Source organism: Gallus gallus, chromosome 7, assembly GCF_016699485.2.
Source record: "Gallus gallus isolate bGalGal1 chromosome 7, bGalGal1.mat.broiler.GRCg7b, whole genome shotgun sequence".
NCBI classification, from domain to species: domain Eukaryota; kingdom Metazoa; phylum Chordata; class Aves; order Galliformes; family Phasianidae; genus Gallus; species Gallus gallus.
This window is the reverse complement of record NC_052538.1, coordinates 34,395,546-34,410,748: the sequence shown is the minus strand read 5'-3', so window position 1 is coordinate 34,410,748 and position 15,203 is coordinate 34,395,546. Positions and strand designations below refer to the sequence as shown.

The 15,203-nt window shown below is 45.9% G+C and overlaps 1 protein-coding gene across 1 annotated transcript in view; it reads right to left on the bottom strand.

Moving 5' to 3' along the window:
• KIF5C (kinesin family member 5C) overlaps positions 1-15,203 on the bottom strand; it is a 67,554-nt gene that overhangs the window by 40,743 nt on the left and 11,608 nt on the right. The window contains exons 2-5 of the mRNA NM_001293305.3: positions 9,646-9,736; positions 6,681-6,754; positions 2,105-2,209; positions 251-299 (exon numbers count right to left, since the gene is read on the bottom strand). Of these exons, the coding sequence (NP_001280234.1) occupies positions 251-299; positions 2,105-2,209; positions 6,681-6,754; positions 9,646-9,736 (319 nt within the window). The remainder of the gene's footprint in view (positions 1-250; positions 300-2,104; positions 2,210-6,680; positions 6,755-9,645; positions 9,737-15,203) is intronic.

The window sequence follows — 15,203 nt, the reverse complement described above, 5'->3', positions numbered from 1 at the left end:
GACTCAGAAACAGCCCCTTCCATTTGGCTCTGTACCCACTGGCAGATAACCAAGCTGGGTAGCACTGCCAGAACAGTGCAGCACCAATATTGATGATTTAAACTACAGAACTCTCTTTCAGAAACCCAATCACAGTCACACAACTTCAACTTAAGTCACTCAAAGACAGAACTGAACCAACACTGCAGGGAGAAGAAAGCCCCGAACCAAACCAACCACCACGTAGTTATATGCAAAATGTGAGACTTACCATCAAGTAGGTCCCTTATTTTGTCCAAATAGATCTCAAAGTAGGAAACCTAATTAAAGAATCATAAGCATTACAGGTTTAAACTCCAGTTTAAAAATGCCTCCACCCATATTTATCTGTCCAAATGAAAAGCACCAAACGAAAAGTAAAACCCATCTCCCACGTGCTTTGAATTACATCTATCTCTTTTGAATGATTTCCATGCCAACAACCTCTCTCTACTTATCGGTGGTCCATCAGGAATGTATGTCAAAAAGCTTCAGACAAACCTCAGCTTCCTCTGTCACTTTTGGACACAAAAATATCGAAGGGAAGTAATGTAACCCAGTTTGTATCATTTCACCACTGCACGATTGCTGTAGCGCTTGCAGGGCATATCTGAAGAGGCACAGCAATATTCACCAGCACAAAGGCAGAAGCACAGCCCGTGGTGTAGCACACCAGTAACATCAGCCTGACTTACATACATTAAATGGAACTTTACAATGAAGCATATTGTAAAAGCTCTTTCCCAAATCAAGTCTCAAATAGCAAATGGAAAACGAGCTGCTCTGTCACAAAAAGAGACAACTGTGCTCGGAATAAGAAACAGACACAAAGTTTAAGGAGCAGTCGAATGAATGAGTGACTATCTGAATAAAAGGGCATTCAACTCCGACAGAGGCAAACAGAAACGTGTTGTCAGAGTGGTGCCTAACTGCACCAGAACTAAGATTTACCTAGGGATTATTTAGCAAATCCAATACCAGATGGCTAAATTGCAGGCATCCGTAAATTCTAGCCATCCAGTAAAGTATCATTTCATCTCAAGTGAAAAAGAATTTTATATACTTCTTTATTTTCAACTTTTGAGAACTGCTATTAAATACAGAAGTGTTTCAATTTGGGGCATTTTCTTCATCTGTGACACATTCAAAGCCATCTTTTGGACCATACATTTCAGTAGTCTGGCTCGCTCAGACTCAGCTCACGTGCTTTGTATCATCCCATTAACACACACTGCCGAGGACCCACACGTGCAGGAGACATCAAGTTCCCCTCCCAGTTCTAAATGGGTTTCAATTAGAGAGAAAAAATTGATATTAGTTTTCTGAGCTGGCTTAGTTATTAAAAGAGTGTGACAGTTTGGTTATAATCTTGCTCCAAATGACAGAACGTGCATTTCTCTAAATGACAGCTCCTTGTATAATCACTCACTCATTCACTGCTACTTAGGCAGCTTTTCTGTTACAATATTCATAGATGTCAGCTAGGATAGGAAGCCACAAAAACTGCTCAGTGCTGGCAGAATGTGATTTATAGAGTGATAAAATTCTGCTGGGACAGGAATTTAATACGTCTGGTGTCTTGTACAAGGGGGTCCCCATCTGTTAGCATCAAAATGTTATCATGTAGAATAGCAATAGACAAGAGAGTTTTACAGATGATGGAAAGAAATCAGTGTCACCGCTACAGAAACCATTTCTATGAAAATTCAAAGGTGTCTCTTCTTAAGAGCTCAACATTTTACATTCTGCAGTCTATTCAAATATTTCGATGGTTTATCGTGAGGTTGCTTCTGTCTGCAGTTCATGCAGCAGTGACTGTTCATGTGTATGCTCAAATGCTCCCAGTACAAAATGACCTACTCCTTCCAGCATATCAGTAACTGGTTCAGAGGTATTCTGATGGATCACTGAAATGCACATGCCCAGAGCATCATCTTCTAATAAATGTCCCCAGTAAAGCAGTTTGAATCACGGATAGGAGAAAGGGAAAATTCTGCAGCCACGTGCTCTAACCAGAATCCAGTTTCAGCTCCAGCCCTGCCTTCTTTCAGCTGACCCATTACATAACATGCCATCCTGCATTTACCTTTATATGAAACTCCAGGTTCTCATCCATGGAATAGATGTGATCAAAGATGTCATGTGCAATTCTCGGAATGATTCCCATTAGCTGAGGGTCATGCAGCTTCCCCTATGGACACAAAAGCAAACCGTAACTTGGAAAGTGTTGCTTAAGCACGGGAGAAGAGAAAGCCTTGTTCAAACACACCTTCATCCAGTGGGGCTCTGCAAACAAGCCTGCTGCTCCATGGGGATTTGCTTGATGCAAACACACATAAAAGATGGCAGGGTGACTCAACATGTTAGCACTCTTCACCCCATGGAGCATCTATCTGTTTTGTCAGCTCCTACCACTTGTGATGCATGCTGTCCTGCTGCTATGCACGCTGCCACTCTCTGATTTAGGACAGATAAACAAACACAAACAAAACCAACTTTCCAATCACTGCCTGCTACTCCCAGTTAAAAATCAGCTATTTGGAAACACGTCAGAAACAAGAAGCCTTAAAGCATCCCAATTCTCTTTTTCCAATAACAGCTAGCAGGAAGGCTGTGTTGTGGGGACTTGGGGATTAGAGTAACATATTCTGATTCGAGCTTGCTTGGCCTGCTGCCAGAGAACAGTGCCTTACAAACACCACTGTTCTCCGTGTTAATTTGCACAGCTACCTTCCTCTATTCCAGGAAGAACTGAATATGAGATCAAACCAGCTGCCCTGGCTGCGTGGCTCCTTTAATTGCTTTGCTCATTTTGAAGAAATCAGACACAGGTTGGAAAAATGGCACTGATTGAAACCTGAATAAAAACAGAAACTTGAAGTAAAAACCTTTTCTGACTGCAGCATGCTGAATTGTTACTTCCACGTTTCAGTGAACCTGCATACATGTGCAATAACAAGCACTCAAGTCAACAGGCATAAGGCACCATCAGAACACTGAGGCTAGAGATGGGACTGTACCTTCTGATCTTCAGAACATCAATATCTGCACAACAAAGTGTTGTACTCCAAATATTGGTTGGGATTTACAAAAACCATAACGGGTAGCCATGCAGCTCTCAATGATGGGAGCTCAGATTTGAGCTGTAGTTGCTAACAGTTATCAAGCAATAAGAAATTTTTAGTAACACAGGCAGAAAGTCATAAACACACACGTTTCTCAATTCTGTATGCTTGTGACTGACTGGTGAGTCACACTGACCCGATTCCCAAGTTCCTTAGCCTTTATTAGTGCACTTAAATATAGTCTTCCTAGACATCATTTCATGCCAAAGCTGGTGAAATGACAGTCGAGTCATTAACCTAGGATGAAGGAAATTTAACATGAAGAACCAACACTGTCTCTCTCCTTCTCTCTCAGCTTATATTCAAAGCAGCTACCAGGTTTCTCCCTTTCAACTATGTACATGAAGGGGAAAAAACAGAAGAAAGAGGCTGAAAGAGAGAAATCAGTTGCTTTCCTGACTGCCTTCCCCGTAAAACAGCACTCAGCTGTATCTAAACCAGGAGCATTTTAGTCATGTTCTATAAGCAATATTCACTTCTGCAGTGGAAGCAATTAAATGCTATACCGTACACAGCACCCTATGAAGCTCTGCAAAAGCTAAGAAGTCCTTGTTGTACAATATGCTGTTTTAATTCAGAAAAAGAAAATGAAAAAGAAGGTGATTAAATAAATTCCTGAGGGAGGGGAAAGAAATCCGTACGCATGCACACTCGAAACAAAACCCAGCACTGTGTTTTGCCTTGCCAGCAAAGGCTTCACTGCACAATGCTTAGCTCCATTACACAACACTGGTTTTGGGCAGACACTGCAATACAATTTTCACACTATTCATTCATTCCTTCTCACTGAAGAAGTCCTTAGGTTCCATGAAGCCAGCTGACTACCCGTCCTGTGCTACTGCACACAGACAGTCTTCCCAAAGAGGATAAAGGAGTTTTTCCTAAGCCAGGATGAATAGAAATTTGTTGGTACTTCTTCACCACTCCCATATGCAACCAAAGGTGCATCCACGCTATAAAGCAGCGTAAGATGCACGATCCAGCTAGCAGTGGCAGCTACAGATCCAGAAACAAAGGAGCTAAGCGGTGCCTCCTTTTCCATAGGAGTGTCTTAAGATTGTTGCATGGATTGGTAGCTCAGCCAAAGAACAGTGTGAATCCAGAGTTCCGTCCCAGGGACTTCTGTCTGCATGGAGATGTGTCAGCTCTGGCATCTCTGCCCTGTGCTGCACTGCAGAAGGTAAACGGTGCTTGGGCTCTGCATAAATGACAACTCAGAGAAGTGTTTGTTTATATGTTCTCCTAACCTCAAGGAGCTGCGTAGTATGTCTGCTTGCCTTTCCATAGCTTTTACCATAGTGAAAAAGTAAGTTAATTTGTAAAAAAAAAAAATAAATGATTAAGGGTACATGTAATTCAATCACTGCACCTACAGCTTTGTGAGCTTCGGCCTTCTCATTATTTAAGTCAGTGCTGTCAGAATAGCAATGAAGCAATGAAGCAAGATGACATTCACTGCTTTAAAAACTGTAATACCAGCACTCCATTGAAAAATAATTGGTTTAACTTCATTACGAATGGATTTTTATTAAAACAGGAATTCCACGGAGAGCATACATTGGAAGGGAAAACAAAGGAAACGATGGCTATTCACAGAAATCTGCAGGGATAACACTGCCATGGATTTATCTCTGAGCTCAGAATGAGTTTGGAGAGAAGTGCTGCTGCTGTCACTTGGACGCTGCAGTTAGTAAGCCCCCCCACAGCACCAGGACAGTCTTCTCTGCTCATTAAAGCCTCATTTTAATAACAACAGTCATTTTTAGGGGTTGGACTAGATGATCCCCAGAGGTCCCTTCTGAGCCCTACAATTCTGTGATCCTCCATAGCAAGCAGACAGGGGATAGTGAAGAGCAACATTTGAGACACTGCTGCTTGACTTGAAGGTGTTGACATGACTACAGTTTGGAGGGATTTGCTATTGAAAACTGTAATGTAACAGCAGAGCCCATCAGTTTCTCCTGCTGGAAAAAACACCACGTTCTTAAAGAAAATATCCATCCTGCTATACAGCTTGGCAAATGTTGTATTTGCCCAGGAGAAAGGTGGATGTCAGAAAGCCCTTCTTGGCTATATTACACCACCATGCCCTGGGTAAGCCTAACACTGATACCAGGCAGCATTCTGCATTTCACAGAAAATCCTTTCCCTGCTGGATTTTGCATTTCTTCAACTTTGGACTATTTTTTCCTCCACAACATGCTATGGCAACGTTACAAGGGGATGTTAGAATCAAAGAGGGATTAAACTGCATTTAGACTTGATTCCACTTTAGAAATGACAGCTTCTTTTTTATTAAAAAAGCAAAATGGACATTTTTCTACAGTCATTTTCTTCACCACGGCTTGTAATTCCGAATATAAATTGGCTTTAAGAGATCTCTCCCCATGCCATGTGGAAGGACCCGCTCAAGCCCTGCAGACATTTTGATGTAATTACATTCAGAGCGGGTGGATTACTCAGTCACTGTGCCATCTGTGAGGCCTGAGCTAGTGATTTTCCCCATCCCTAGTCTCCAAAGGAGGCAAGGACAGACTTAATAAGACGTGAGGCATCAGTTATTGCATCCTCCAGGAAAGGAGCAACCGTGGCAATTAAACAGCAATTTCATCAGGGCCTACTGGCTCAAGAGAATATTGCTTTCCTTCTCCTTTACCCTTCAGGTCAGGTAGGTCAGCTGTGTTAATCACGTAGCAAAACCATCTGACGCTGTTAAACAAAGGACAGCTTTTTGTTTCCCCTCATTTCATTTAGCAGTGCTTTGCTCTAGATCTCCTGTTGAAAGTTCGTAGTTGAACCCAAATGCTTTAAGACAAATACACATGGCTTGTGCAGCGCAGTGACACAACAATCCTATGCTAGGATTAAATGTTTGAATAATCCTTCTGCTATGGGAAGGGACTAGAATATATGCACGGCTCTGCCAGAGCAGTGGGGGAAAAGCAAACCAAAACAAAACAAAAACTCATGCAGAAGAAGAAAAAAGACACTGTGGCACTTCCTGTAGCAGAAATAGGAACAGACTTAGGACCTCAGTCACCGGGAGCTGATATTCTCCTCCTCCAAAGCAACCGTTTCCAAACGCATCAATTCATCCATCTGTGCCACAGCATGTGAGGGTGGCATTCCCAGGAGATGAGTACAAATGAGAAGACCAATAACCAAGGCATGAATCTGCACAATCCTGCACGTAAGGGAACTGTATCCATATTACTGTATTCTCTGTGGATTAAGGAATCCCACTCAACTTCTTCACAGTGATACACACGGCTAAGCTGTCATGACAGATATGGAAAGGCCATAGTTGGTACTTCTCACTCACCATTCATTAATTTAGCTAGACACTGTAGAGGGCTCTGGAAAAAAAACCAAACAAACTACCCATTGAAAACAATACAACATGAAAAGCAGAAAAAGCTTTGTCTATGTATTTATAAGCCCCCCACAGCTCAGTGTTCCAGCTAGTAGGTTTGTTCAAGCATGCAGTACATAAAATTCCACTGCTGCTACCCAACTGATTTAACTTTGCCACTGTACCTCCATAGTGTGTGTCTTCCCTGACGATGTCTGCCCATAAGCGAAGATTGTGCCATTGTAGCCTTCGAGAACATCTGCAAAGGAGGAGGAAAGCAATTAAACCTCACAAGGGCATCTTAAAGCTGCACAATCAGTGTTTCATACATCTAAAATGTGGAAGGTCAGTCGGAAACATACAATGAAAGTCGCTATCTTAAGACCTCCAAAGAGGATGTTAAACAAGCTCACACTTTTTCTATTACTGTATCACTCAACAGTTCAGAGCCTTATTAATTTTCAAGCTTGTCAGGAAAGCAGGAGAGCAAAGGAAGAAGAGAGACAAACAGGAATTAGCTCTGTTGAAAATAGACTTCCATCAGGGCAGAATGGTCTTTATATTGTACACTTGCTTCCAAAATGACCCTGCACATAGCAGGGGGGTTGAAACTAGATGATCACTGTGGTCCTTTTCAACCCAGGCCGTTCTATAATTCTGTTCTATGATTTTACTTACTGTAGGAGCTAATGAAGGAGAAGAAACCTTTAGTCTAAAGACCAGCACTATTCAGTCTGTGCTGCTCCCATCAGACCACCCCATTGCCTGTACATACATGCACGTGTCCAGATTATGTATTACTACATAGACAAATGCAATCTCCTTGTTTGCATCTCCCCAGGCATGTATGTAGGCGGTCCAGGCCTGCAATGGGACAGACTGTGATCTCCCAGCACACAAACCAGAGTCACCAACCCATTTAAAACAATATGTGCAACTTTTTTTTACATCGGGCATACCATGAAAGTTAAAGGAACATTGAAAACAGCTATTAATCCTGTGAGAACTTGGAAATCCTGAGTGGAAACACTGCACGCATCCCAAAGCACCACGGCCCAAGCAGCAACACGTGTGCAGGTTCAGTGCAGGCCCTGCCTGAGGGACTGTGCTGCCCACATGCAGACGCACGATGGTTGGCCTGCCAGAAGGATGTTTGGTGGAAGGCTTTCCACTGAAGATGGTTAATTCACCATCTGTCAGCTGACTAAAAAGAGAAGACGGGCCCTGAGACAAACAGCCTGCCCAAAACTTGAAGTGGAAAAAAACAACAGATGAACAGGAGTGATCCCACGATGATCAGCTGTGGGCTTTATGTAACTCATAACAAACACGGGAGCCTGAGCACTCTTCTCCATTCCTTGCTGAACCCCCTCTGCAGTGACTTTCAGCTCCACTCACCGCCCCGGATGGCCGCCCAGCTCAGCCCCAGCACTGCTGCCAGACGGTGCCTCCCTGCAAGCAGCGCCGCTGCAAATGCGGCAACACAGACACACTGGCACCGGGTATCTACAACATCTGACTGCACCAACAGTCTGCACCAGACTGCCCCGTAAAGCTCCACAGCACACTGCCCATAGCAGCTGTGGAGCACTGGAGACCTGGAAATGGAGCAGTGGCAAGAACTGGAGGCATTCAAGGCCAGGCTGGATGTGGCTCTGGGCAGCCTGGGCTGCTGGTTGGTGACCCTGCACATAGCAGGGGGTTGGAACTGGATGAGCATTGTGGGCCTTTTCAACCCAGGCCATTGTATGACTCTATGAACTAGAATCATAAAGGCCAAATGCAGCCTTTGGAAGCACTCCCAGCGCCCACCCAGCACCACCCCAAGTGGATTGCTTCTCAAAACCTCCTTCTTCCTTATGTTTCTCATGTACAGAAAATGACATACTTTGGCTGAATTACTGAGCTACTTACTTAAACCTAATTCCGTTTCTTTTTCAGCTAAAAAAACCTCGTTTGGATCACTCTTATTGTCAACATCACTATGACAGCCATTGTTTCAGAGCCTGTCAGTCCAGCTGGTGTTTTTGGTGATAACATTAATCACAAGGAAACCATCAGCCACTTCATGGGAGTGCGATGAAGTCTGATAACAAATGGTAACCTTGAAAAGCAATCCATAAAGCCTCCAAGGTTTAGAAAGTGCTTCACATTGTGACATCCTCAGCTGATATTTTCATGTAGTAAATCACATTGTACCCACCTATCAGAGGCAGCACAGCCTGTGCCACATTCTTCACTTCATTAGGCTTCAAAGTGAAAATGCAATGTTTTATTTCTCTCGCTATATCTCACTTTCACAGAAACAGAAACCCAGGACTGCTGCCTCTAAGAGCCACGTGAGACATCACACACACAAAAAAGGAACGAATTATTGGACACCAACTATCCAACATTAGCACGCACTGGAATAGTGGAACTCTTTGGAACACATCTAGTAGTGGAGCTGTGTGTCAGCAATCCTGAATGATTTCTAAGCTCTACAAACTCCAATCCCACCAGTTTTTATTAAAGGCTTACCCACGTGAAGAAGCCAGAATTGCTGTAATTAGGCTCCCCTCTGAGAGCAGGCAACTTGAGTCTTATGACTCATTTCCTCTCTACAACATCAAATAATTAGCTTCTGGTCCTGATCCCCGATCACCCAGACTACACGTGTGCTGGCAGCCCACTTCCTCCTGAACAAAACCCAGGGCTGGCATCAGCAGAGCTCACCCCAGGGCCCTCTCCCTGCAGGCAGCATTCAGCTCACCATGCTGCTTCCTACTCTAAAGGCTACAGAGCTCTCCAGCACCGCTCCCGCACCTCTGAGCGACCCCGGATCTCCCACACCCACAGCATTCACCATACAGCCTTGTGCTGCTATAGAAGCACAGTTGTGGCCATCTGTGACAACATCCCCACTATGTGAACACCGTGATTTAAAAAGAAAAACTGAGGGCTGAGCACTGGGAACAAGCAGGCCAGCCACTGCATGGAACCACTGAGGTGCAGACAAATGCTCACAAAAAATATCAAAAACCCATGCCTGCAATCATTACTAAGTTCCAGTATAGACAGCTTTAGTATCCCGTCTTTAAATAGCTTGAGTGGACAGGGAGACATCATTTTCCTTCCCCCGAAATGGCCATAAAGAAGGACAACACCTACCTTTGACAATCTGCTTGGCACAGGCATTATAAACTTGCTCCTGGGTTGTGTTGGGAGGTAACACTCTGTCAAAGACGTAGGGCTTCCCTTGCTGCAAACCAAACAGACTTTTGTAAGAGAAGGAACATCACACACAGTTATACAGACCCCCTTTAGAACGCAGCCTGAAACGCAGCATCTACTTTGCCACAGAGGAAGGCATTTGGTGCAATGGGGACTACCACACGGTGTTGACTACAGAGATGTGACATCTCATGTTCTCTGCAAACACCTCCTCTAGTTGGCAAACAAAAAGCAGCATAGGCTTTCTGGGTGTTCCCATTTGGGCCAGCAGCTACTATTGCAGGAAACAGTAAGCTGAAGTACCATCAACTAAGAGCTGATTCTTTTCCCTCTCTACTTCCATCAGGGCCATCTCTAAGCTGGGAGCCACCGGAGCCCCCCCACAGACACACAGTCACCCTGACTCCTTGCTGTACTTATTGCTGCATATACACCCAGCAGAACAACTGGCACAATGGCTTTGAGATGCTGATTCCTCTTTGTAGCAAGTGCAGCTGGTTACAAGAGAACACATACTAGCAGTACTGTGAACAGGTTTGTTTGATACTTAAAAGACAAATCATTTTTAAGACAGCAGTTCAGTTCTTACAACTCAGTAAAAGCAAGCAAGGCATTTGCATTTAAAATAAGATTCCTTTATTACACTAAGCGGATTTGTCGTATCTTCATCTTCCATCAAAGCCTGTAATGTTTCCCTTCGGAGATGTGACATTTTGCTCTGAGATGAGTGCAACGAGGGCTGCAAAGCTGCTGACAGGTGGATTTGTGCCCGGCATAGTACCTTGCTCTGTGCCTCCAGTGTGCTGCTCCTGCAACCAGCACTGCGCTCAGCCAGCTCTGCCACGGTTTGACTCCAGGCAGATCACAAGCTTACACGTGTGTGCTCCTTAAACTCAGGAACGGTAGATTGGAAGAGACCTTCAGTTCCAACCCCCTGCCACAGGCTGGCTGCCCCCCAGCTCAAGCTGCCCAGGGCCCATCCATGGCCATGGGCACCTGCAGGGATGGGGCATCCACAGCTCTGGGCAGCAGTGCCAGGGCCTCTCCATCTCTGAGTAAAGAATTTCTCCCTTACACCTGACCTAAATCTCCCCTCTTTTAGTTTAAACCCACTCTCCCTTGTCTCATCATTATCTGACCGTGTCCACGGTTGCTCTCCCCCCTATTCCCTTTAAGTACAGGAAGGCCACAGTGAGGTCACCCCGCAGCCATCTCTTCTCCAGGCAGAACCAGCCCAGCTCCCTCAGCCTGCTGTTGTATGAGAGCTGCTCCATCCCTCTGAGCATCTTCTCCTCTGGACCCCATCCTATCTCAAGGTTAGGAAAGTAATTCATAAACGATTTAAAAGAAAAAAAGTCAGGGCAACAGCTATTCAGTCTCGTGCTGCAATGAGCAATCCCGACATTCCACTTGGTCAAACAAGACCCAAAAGAGATGACCATGACTGCCAGCCCAGCACAGCCCTGGGAGCAGCAGGAGCACAGGACAGTGCCCAACCAGCCCCAGCACTCCATCTCACCACAGCTTTCCACAATATGCCATTTCCCTTTTAGTGCCCAGGGCTGTGGGGCTGCCCGGCCTATTCTGGAATCATTTCTCAACTGGATTTTTCACCTACTTATCCCCTGGAGGGGGATTGTCCCAGTCTGCTCACCATAAGCAATGGGTGCAGACTGGGAGCCAAAATATCAGAAGGACATAAAACTCCAAGGGTGGATAGTGATAGGACGAGGGGGAATGGAAACTGAGACAGGGGAGGTTTAGGTTGGATATGAGGAGGAAATTTTTCCCCCAGAGGGTGGTGACGCACTGAACAGGTTGCCCAAGGAGGCTGTGGATGCCCCATCCCTGCAGGCATTCAAGGCCAGGCTGGATGTGGCTCTGGGCAGCCTGGGCTGCTGGTTGGCGACCCTGCACATAGCAGGGGGTTGGAACTGGATGAGCACTGTGGGCCTTTTCAACCCAGGCCATTCTATGGTTCTATGATTCTATTAGAGAGCTCCCAAAGGAGGAGTACAAAGATGGGGAAGAGTTTGAGGGAAAGGGGTGTGAGGAGTGGCAGCCATAAACAATAGGCACTAATCAAAGAGGCCAAAGCACAAGTGCACACATAAGTGCAGCTATCCACTTACCAATTTATTCCCTTCATGCCTGAGTTGAGGCACATTAGCTACACAATGTGAGAGAGCAGAGGGGAGATGCCAGTACATCACTGCACCACGGCAAACATCGCACTTCAGTGCCATCAGTCCACTGAGCCCTCAGCAGCCTCAGTGTCAGAGCCCTCCAGAACAGCCCCGCTGTAATTGTGCTGCATGCAGCTGGAAGAGGCACCGCCTGTCATTTATCTGTCAGACTGAAAAGCTTCAAATGTAGAGCAGCAATTCACAAATGTGCTACGCGGGTCAAATTCCTTCCTCAGAATTTTTGTTCTGGAAAGCTGAAAGGCTGGCACACCCATCGCTGGTGTCTGAAGGGGATAAATGCACATTAAGGATCCCAAAGCAGCTGTCATCAAGAACACAAAATGAGAGCTCCACTATGCAAGCAGCACTTATGTTTTTGGGGAGGGTTTTTATGGCTCGTCTCCCTGTTGATTTTGGACAAAAGACAAGTGAGGGCTCAGGCTCAGCAGCTTTCTGCATTCCTGAGGGCACACAGTTAAGATCTGGAGCTTTTTCATTGTATTTTATTGTATGTTTGGGGCGCTGTGCTTTTAAGCTCTCAGTTTATGGCAGACTTTCCTGGAAGGTAACAAAAGCCACATCCATCCTACGAAGGCAACGTGATGGCAGAGCCAAAGCTTTTGCTCCAGAACATAGACAGGGTGAGCAAGCACGGATGTCACCATATTCCTAGCATCTCCTTGAACAGGACTTTCTTCCTATTGCCACCTTCAGAAATAACGCTTTCTTCCTAACGTAATTCAACATGAACCAAGTACTGACATCAGGAGGACTTCAGCCTTATTACAGCCTTATTCAAGAGGATAATAAGCAGCCAAAAATAACACGTTACTTCACGAAGCGATGCTACCAATTTTATCTCCATCCACTATTTTTCAGAGTTTCTCATTACAGGCTGCGTATTACCTCTCACACATAAATCACATCTTCCTTCCCATGCCATTGCTTCCTGCAGTCCCCCTGGCAATCTGTTCCATTAACTGCTGCACCACGGCTGGGCTGAGTGCTCAGCAACACCCACACCTCTGTGGCTGGAGCTGCACCGACAGCCCTCCGACTGCAGGGAGAACTGCACCCAGACGTGCTGCCAATTCCTTACCAGCTTCATGCTCTTATTGAATTTGCAGTCTTGCTGTTAAAGAAGAAACACCCAAAGACTTCAGAGGCACAAGCAGAATTCTAATGAGAAACACGTGCACCACAACTGTGATTTCATAGGCAACGTCACAGGGCAGCGTTGTCCCTGGAAGATAATGCACTCTCAATTCAACATAACCAAATGCATTTCCTGATTAAAAAAAAAAAATAGCTCAGCTCTTCTAAATTCCAGGTAGAGGAAATGGGAAATGGTTGAGCACTTAGAGCAGCATGCTAACAATTAGAGCCTGAATGCAGCTCATGGTTAATTCCCTCTGATCTTCAGGCAGGCTTGGATCCACAAGTGTACCTGCAGGAGGCATGGAGCTCCATGGCAGGATCTGCAGCCCCACGAGGAGCCCCAGAGTGCCTTATGAGAAGCATGAGCAGAATGAGATGGCCCAGAACTGAGCAGCCAACAGCCAGCACACAGCTCAGGTATGGAATCAATAAAGTAGAGAGGAAGAAAGGAACACAAACCCCCAAATTTATTTGCTTTTTGGGGCTGTATGCAGCTATCTGAATCAGAGCTACAGCCTGAAAACACGCCCCAGAATCAGAGATACCATCTCACATTTATTCCAAGACAGACACAGGTTTGCCCTGCTTGCACAGGAAACCTGAAGACGAGCATAAGAACATTTCTTAGGAAAACTGGATGGCCATGGGCTGTGTTCCACTGGTCTGACCTCAAGGCTCCTTGTATCACACCAGCACATGCACATCTCACATCTACATGCACCTTGGGGAGCACAGCGAGGCCCTGCAGAGCTGGGGAGGCCAGGGGCAGCTGTGGGCAGCACACAGCCTGCTCACACACACACACACACACAGCCTGCCACAGAAGGCTGCAGGCAGGTGGGCACCTGACAGAGCACAGAAACAAACTCATCAGCGGAGCTGCTTGGCATACAACAGCCATGCCGCAGCACTCTGCTCAACCCAATTCCAACTGATGCAGTGGAAATGAATGATCTGTAAGTGGGTTTAACATACCATACAAAACTCCACGGCGGATGTGCATACAGGTAAGAGCATCGTGTGGTATGTAGGAGCTTAATTAAAGGGAAATCATTTCCCAGCTAGTTCTCACCAGCACCACCCATGCTCGTGTAGGAGAGGTTTTATAAATAAAAGATTCTTAATTGCAGGCCCGGAAGACAGAATTTTTCAGAGATCAGAAAGCAAACTCTTACCAGAAGCAATTCACTTTTTCCATCAAGGCCCAAAGTAACCTCAGTGCACTGCAGAGCTAACGAAATCCTCCTAAAAAAACCCTTATATTTCAGTAATACTCCTAAAAATCAGTTGGAGAAGAACTGAAAACAAACGCTCTGGTCTGAGCAGGTGCTGCAGAGCGATCTGAGTTGAGCAACACTACTTTTGCATGGTGGCCTTAATTATTGATCTGCCTTCTGAGCATCCCTGCGGCACCAATAGGATCAGACATGTGGCCAAAGACCCCTTTTTAGCTCTACTTGCAGCCCAGAGAACCTTTAACTCTTTGGAACAACAGCACTGCTCTAGCTCGGTACAGATCTGCGATTTAGGAAGAGCCTTCTGAAATCATTTGACAGCTTCTCTTTGCCCTGGGTGACCTGGAAAATGCCCTCTGTAAAGGAAAAGAGCAAATGGATTCTAAACATGAGGATGTCTCAGCTCAAAGCCAACTGTTAAAGAACACCCCTTAGCAACACTTTGGGCACAGAGGTACACAGGCACAGCTCTCCACCACCCTCCTGCTGGGATGGGATGCTACCAGCTAATGCAGAGAAGCCCCGTGAGCACCTCCCGAGCCCACCAGCACCCCAGATCCTCCTGGCTGTTAGTGGAACCAGGGCTAAGGTGAGGAGCAGCACTGCCCTGGGTTGCTTCCGGAGCACTGCAGGCTCCATAGGGCCATGCAGAATGCATCAGGAGCGCCCACCCGTTCCCACGCACCACAGAAAGAGGGATCTCTTACTTGAGGGCCATCGGCTTGCTTGTCCTCTTCTGGGACTGCCCAGCGCCGTCAGCACAGCAGCATGGCCTGGGATGAAGGAAGGCCCCAGGAGCCAGCCGCTCAGCCTGCCTGTGGCTCCAGCAGTGCAGCACACAGAGCTCAAGCTCTGCATGGCCTGGTTGTGTTGTACACTGGAGCCAAACGCTCTCGGAACTCTCAGTGTGCGGCTC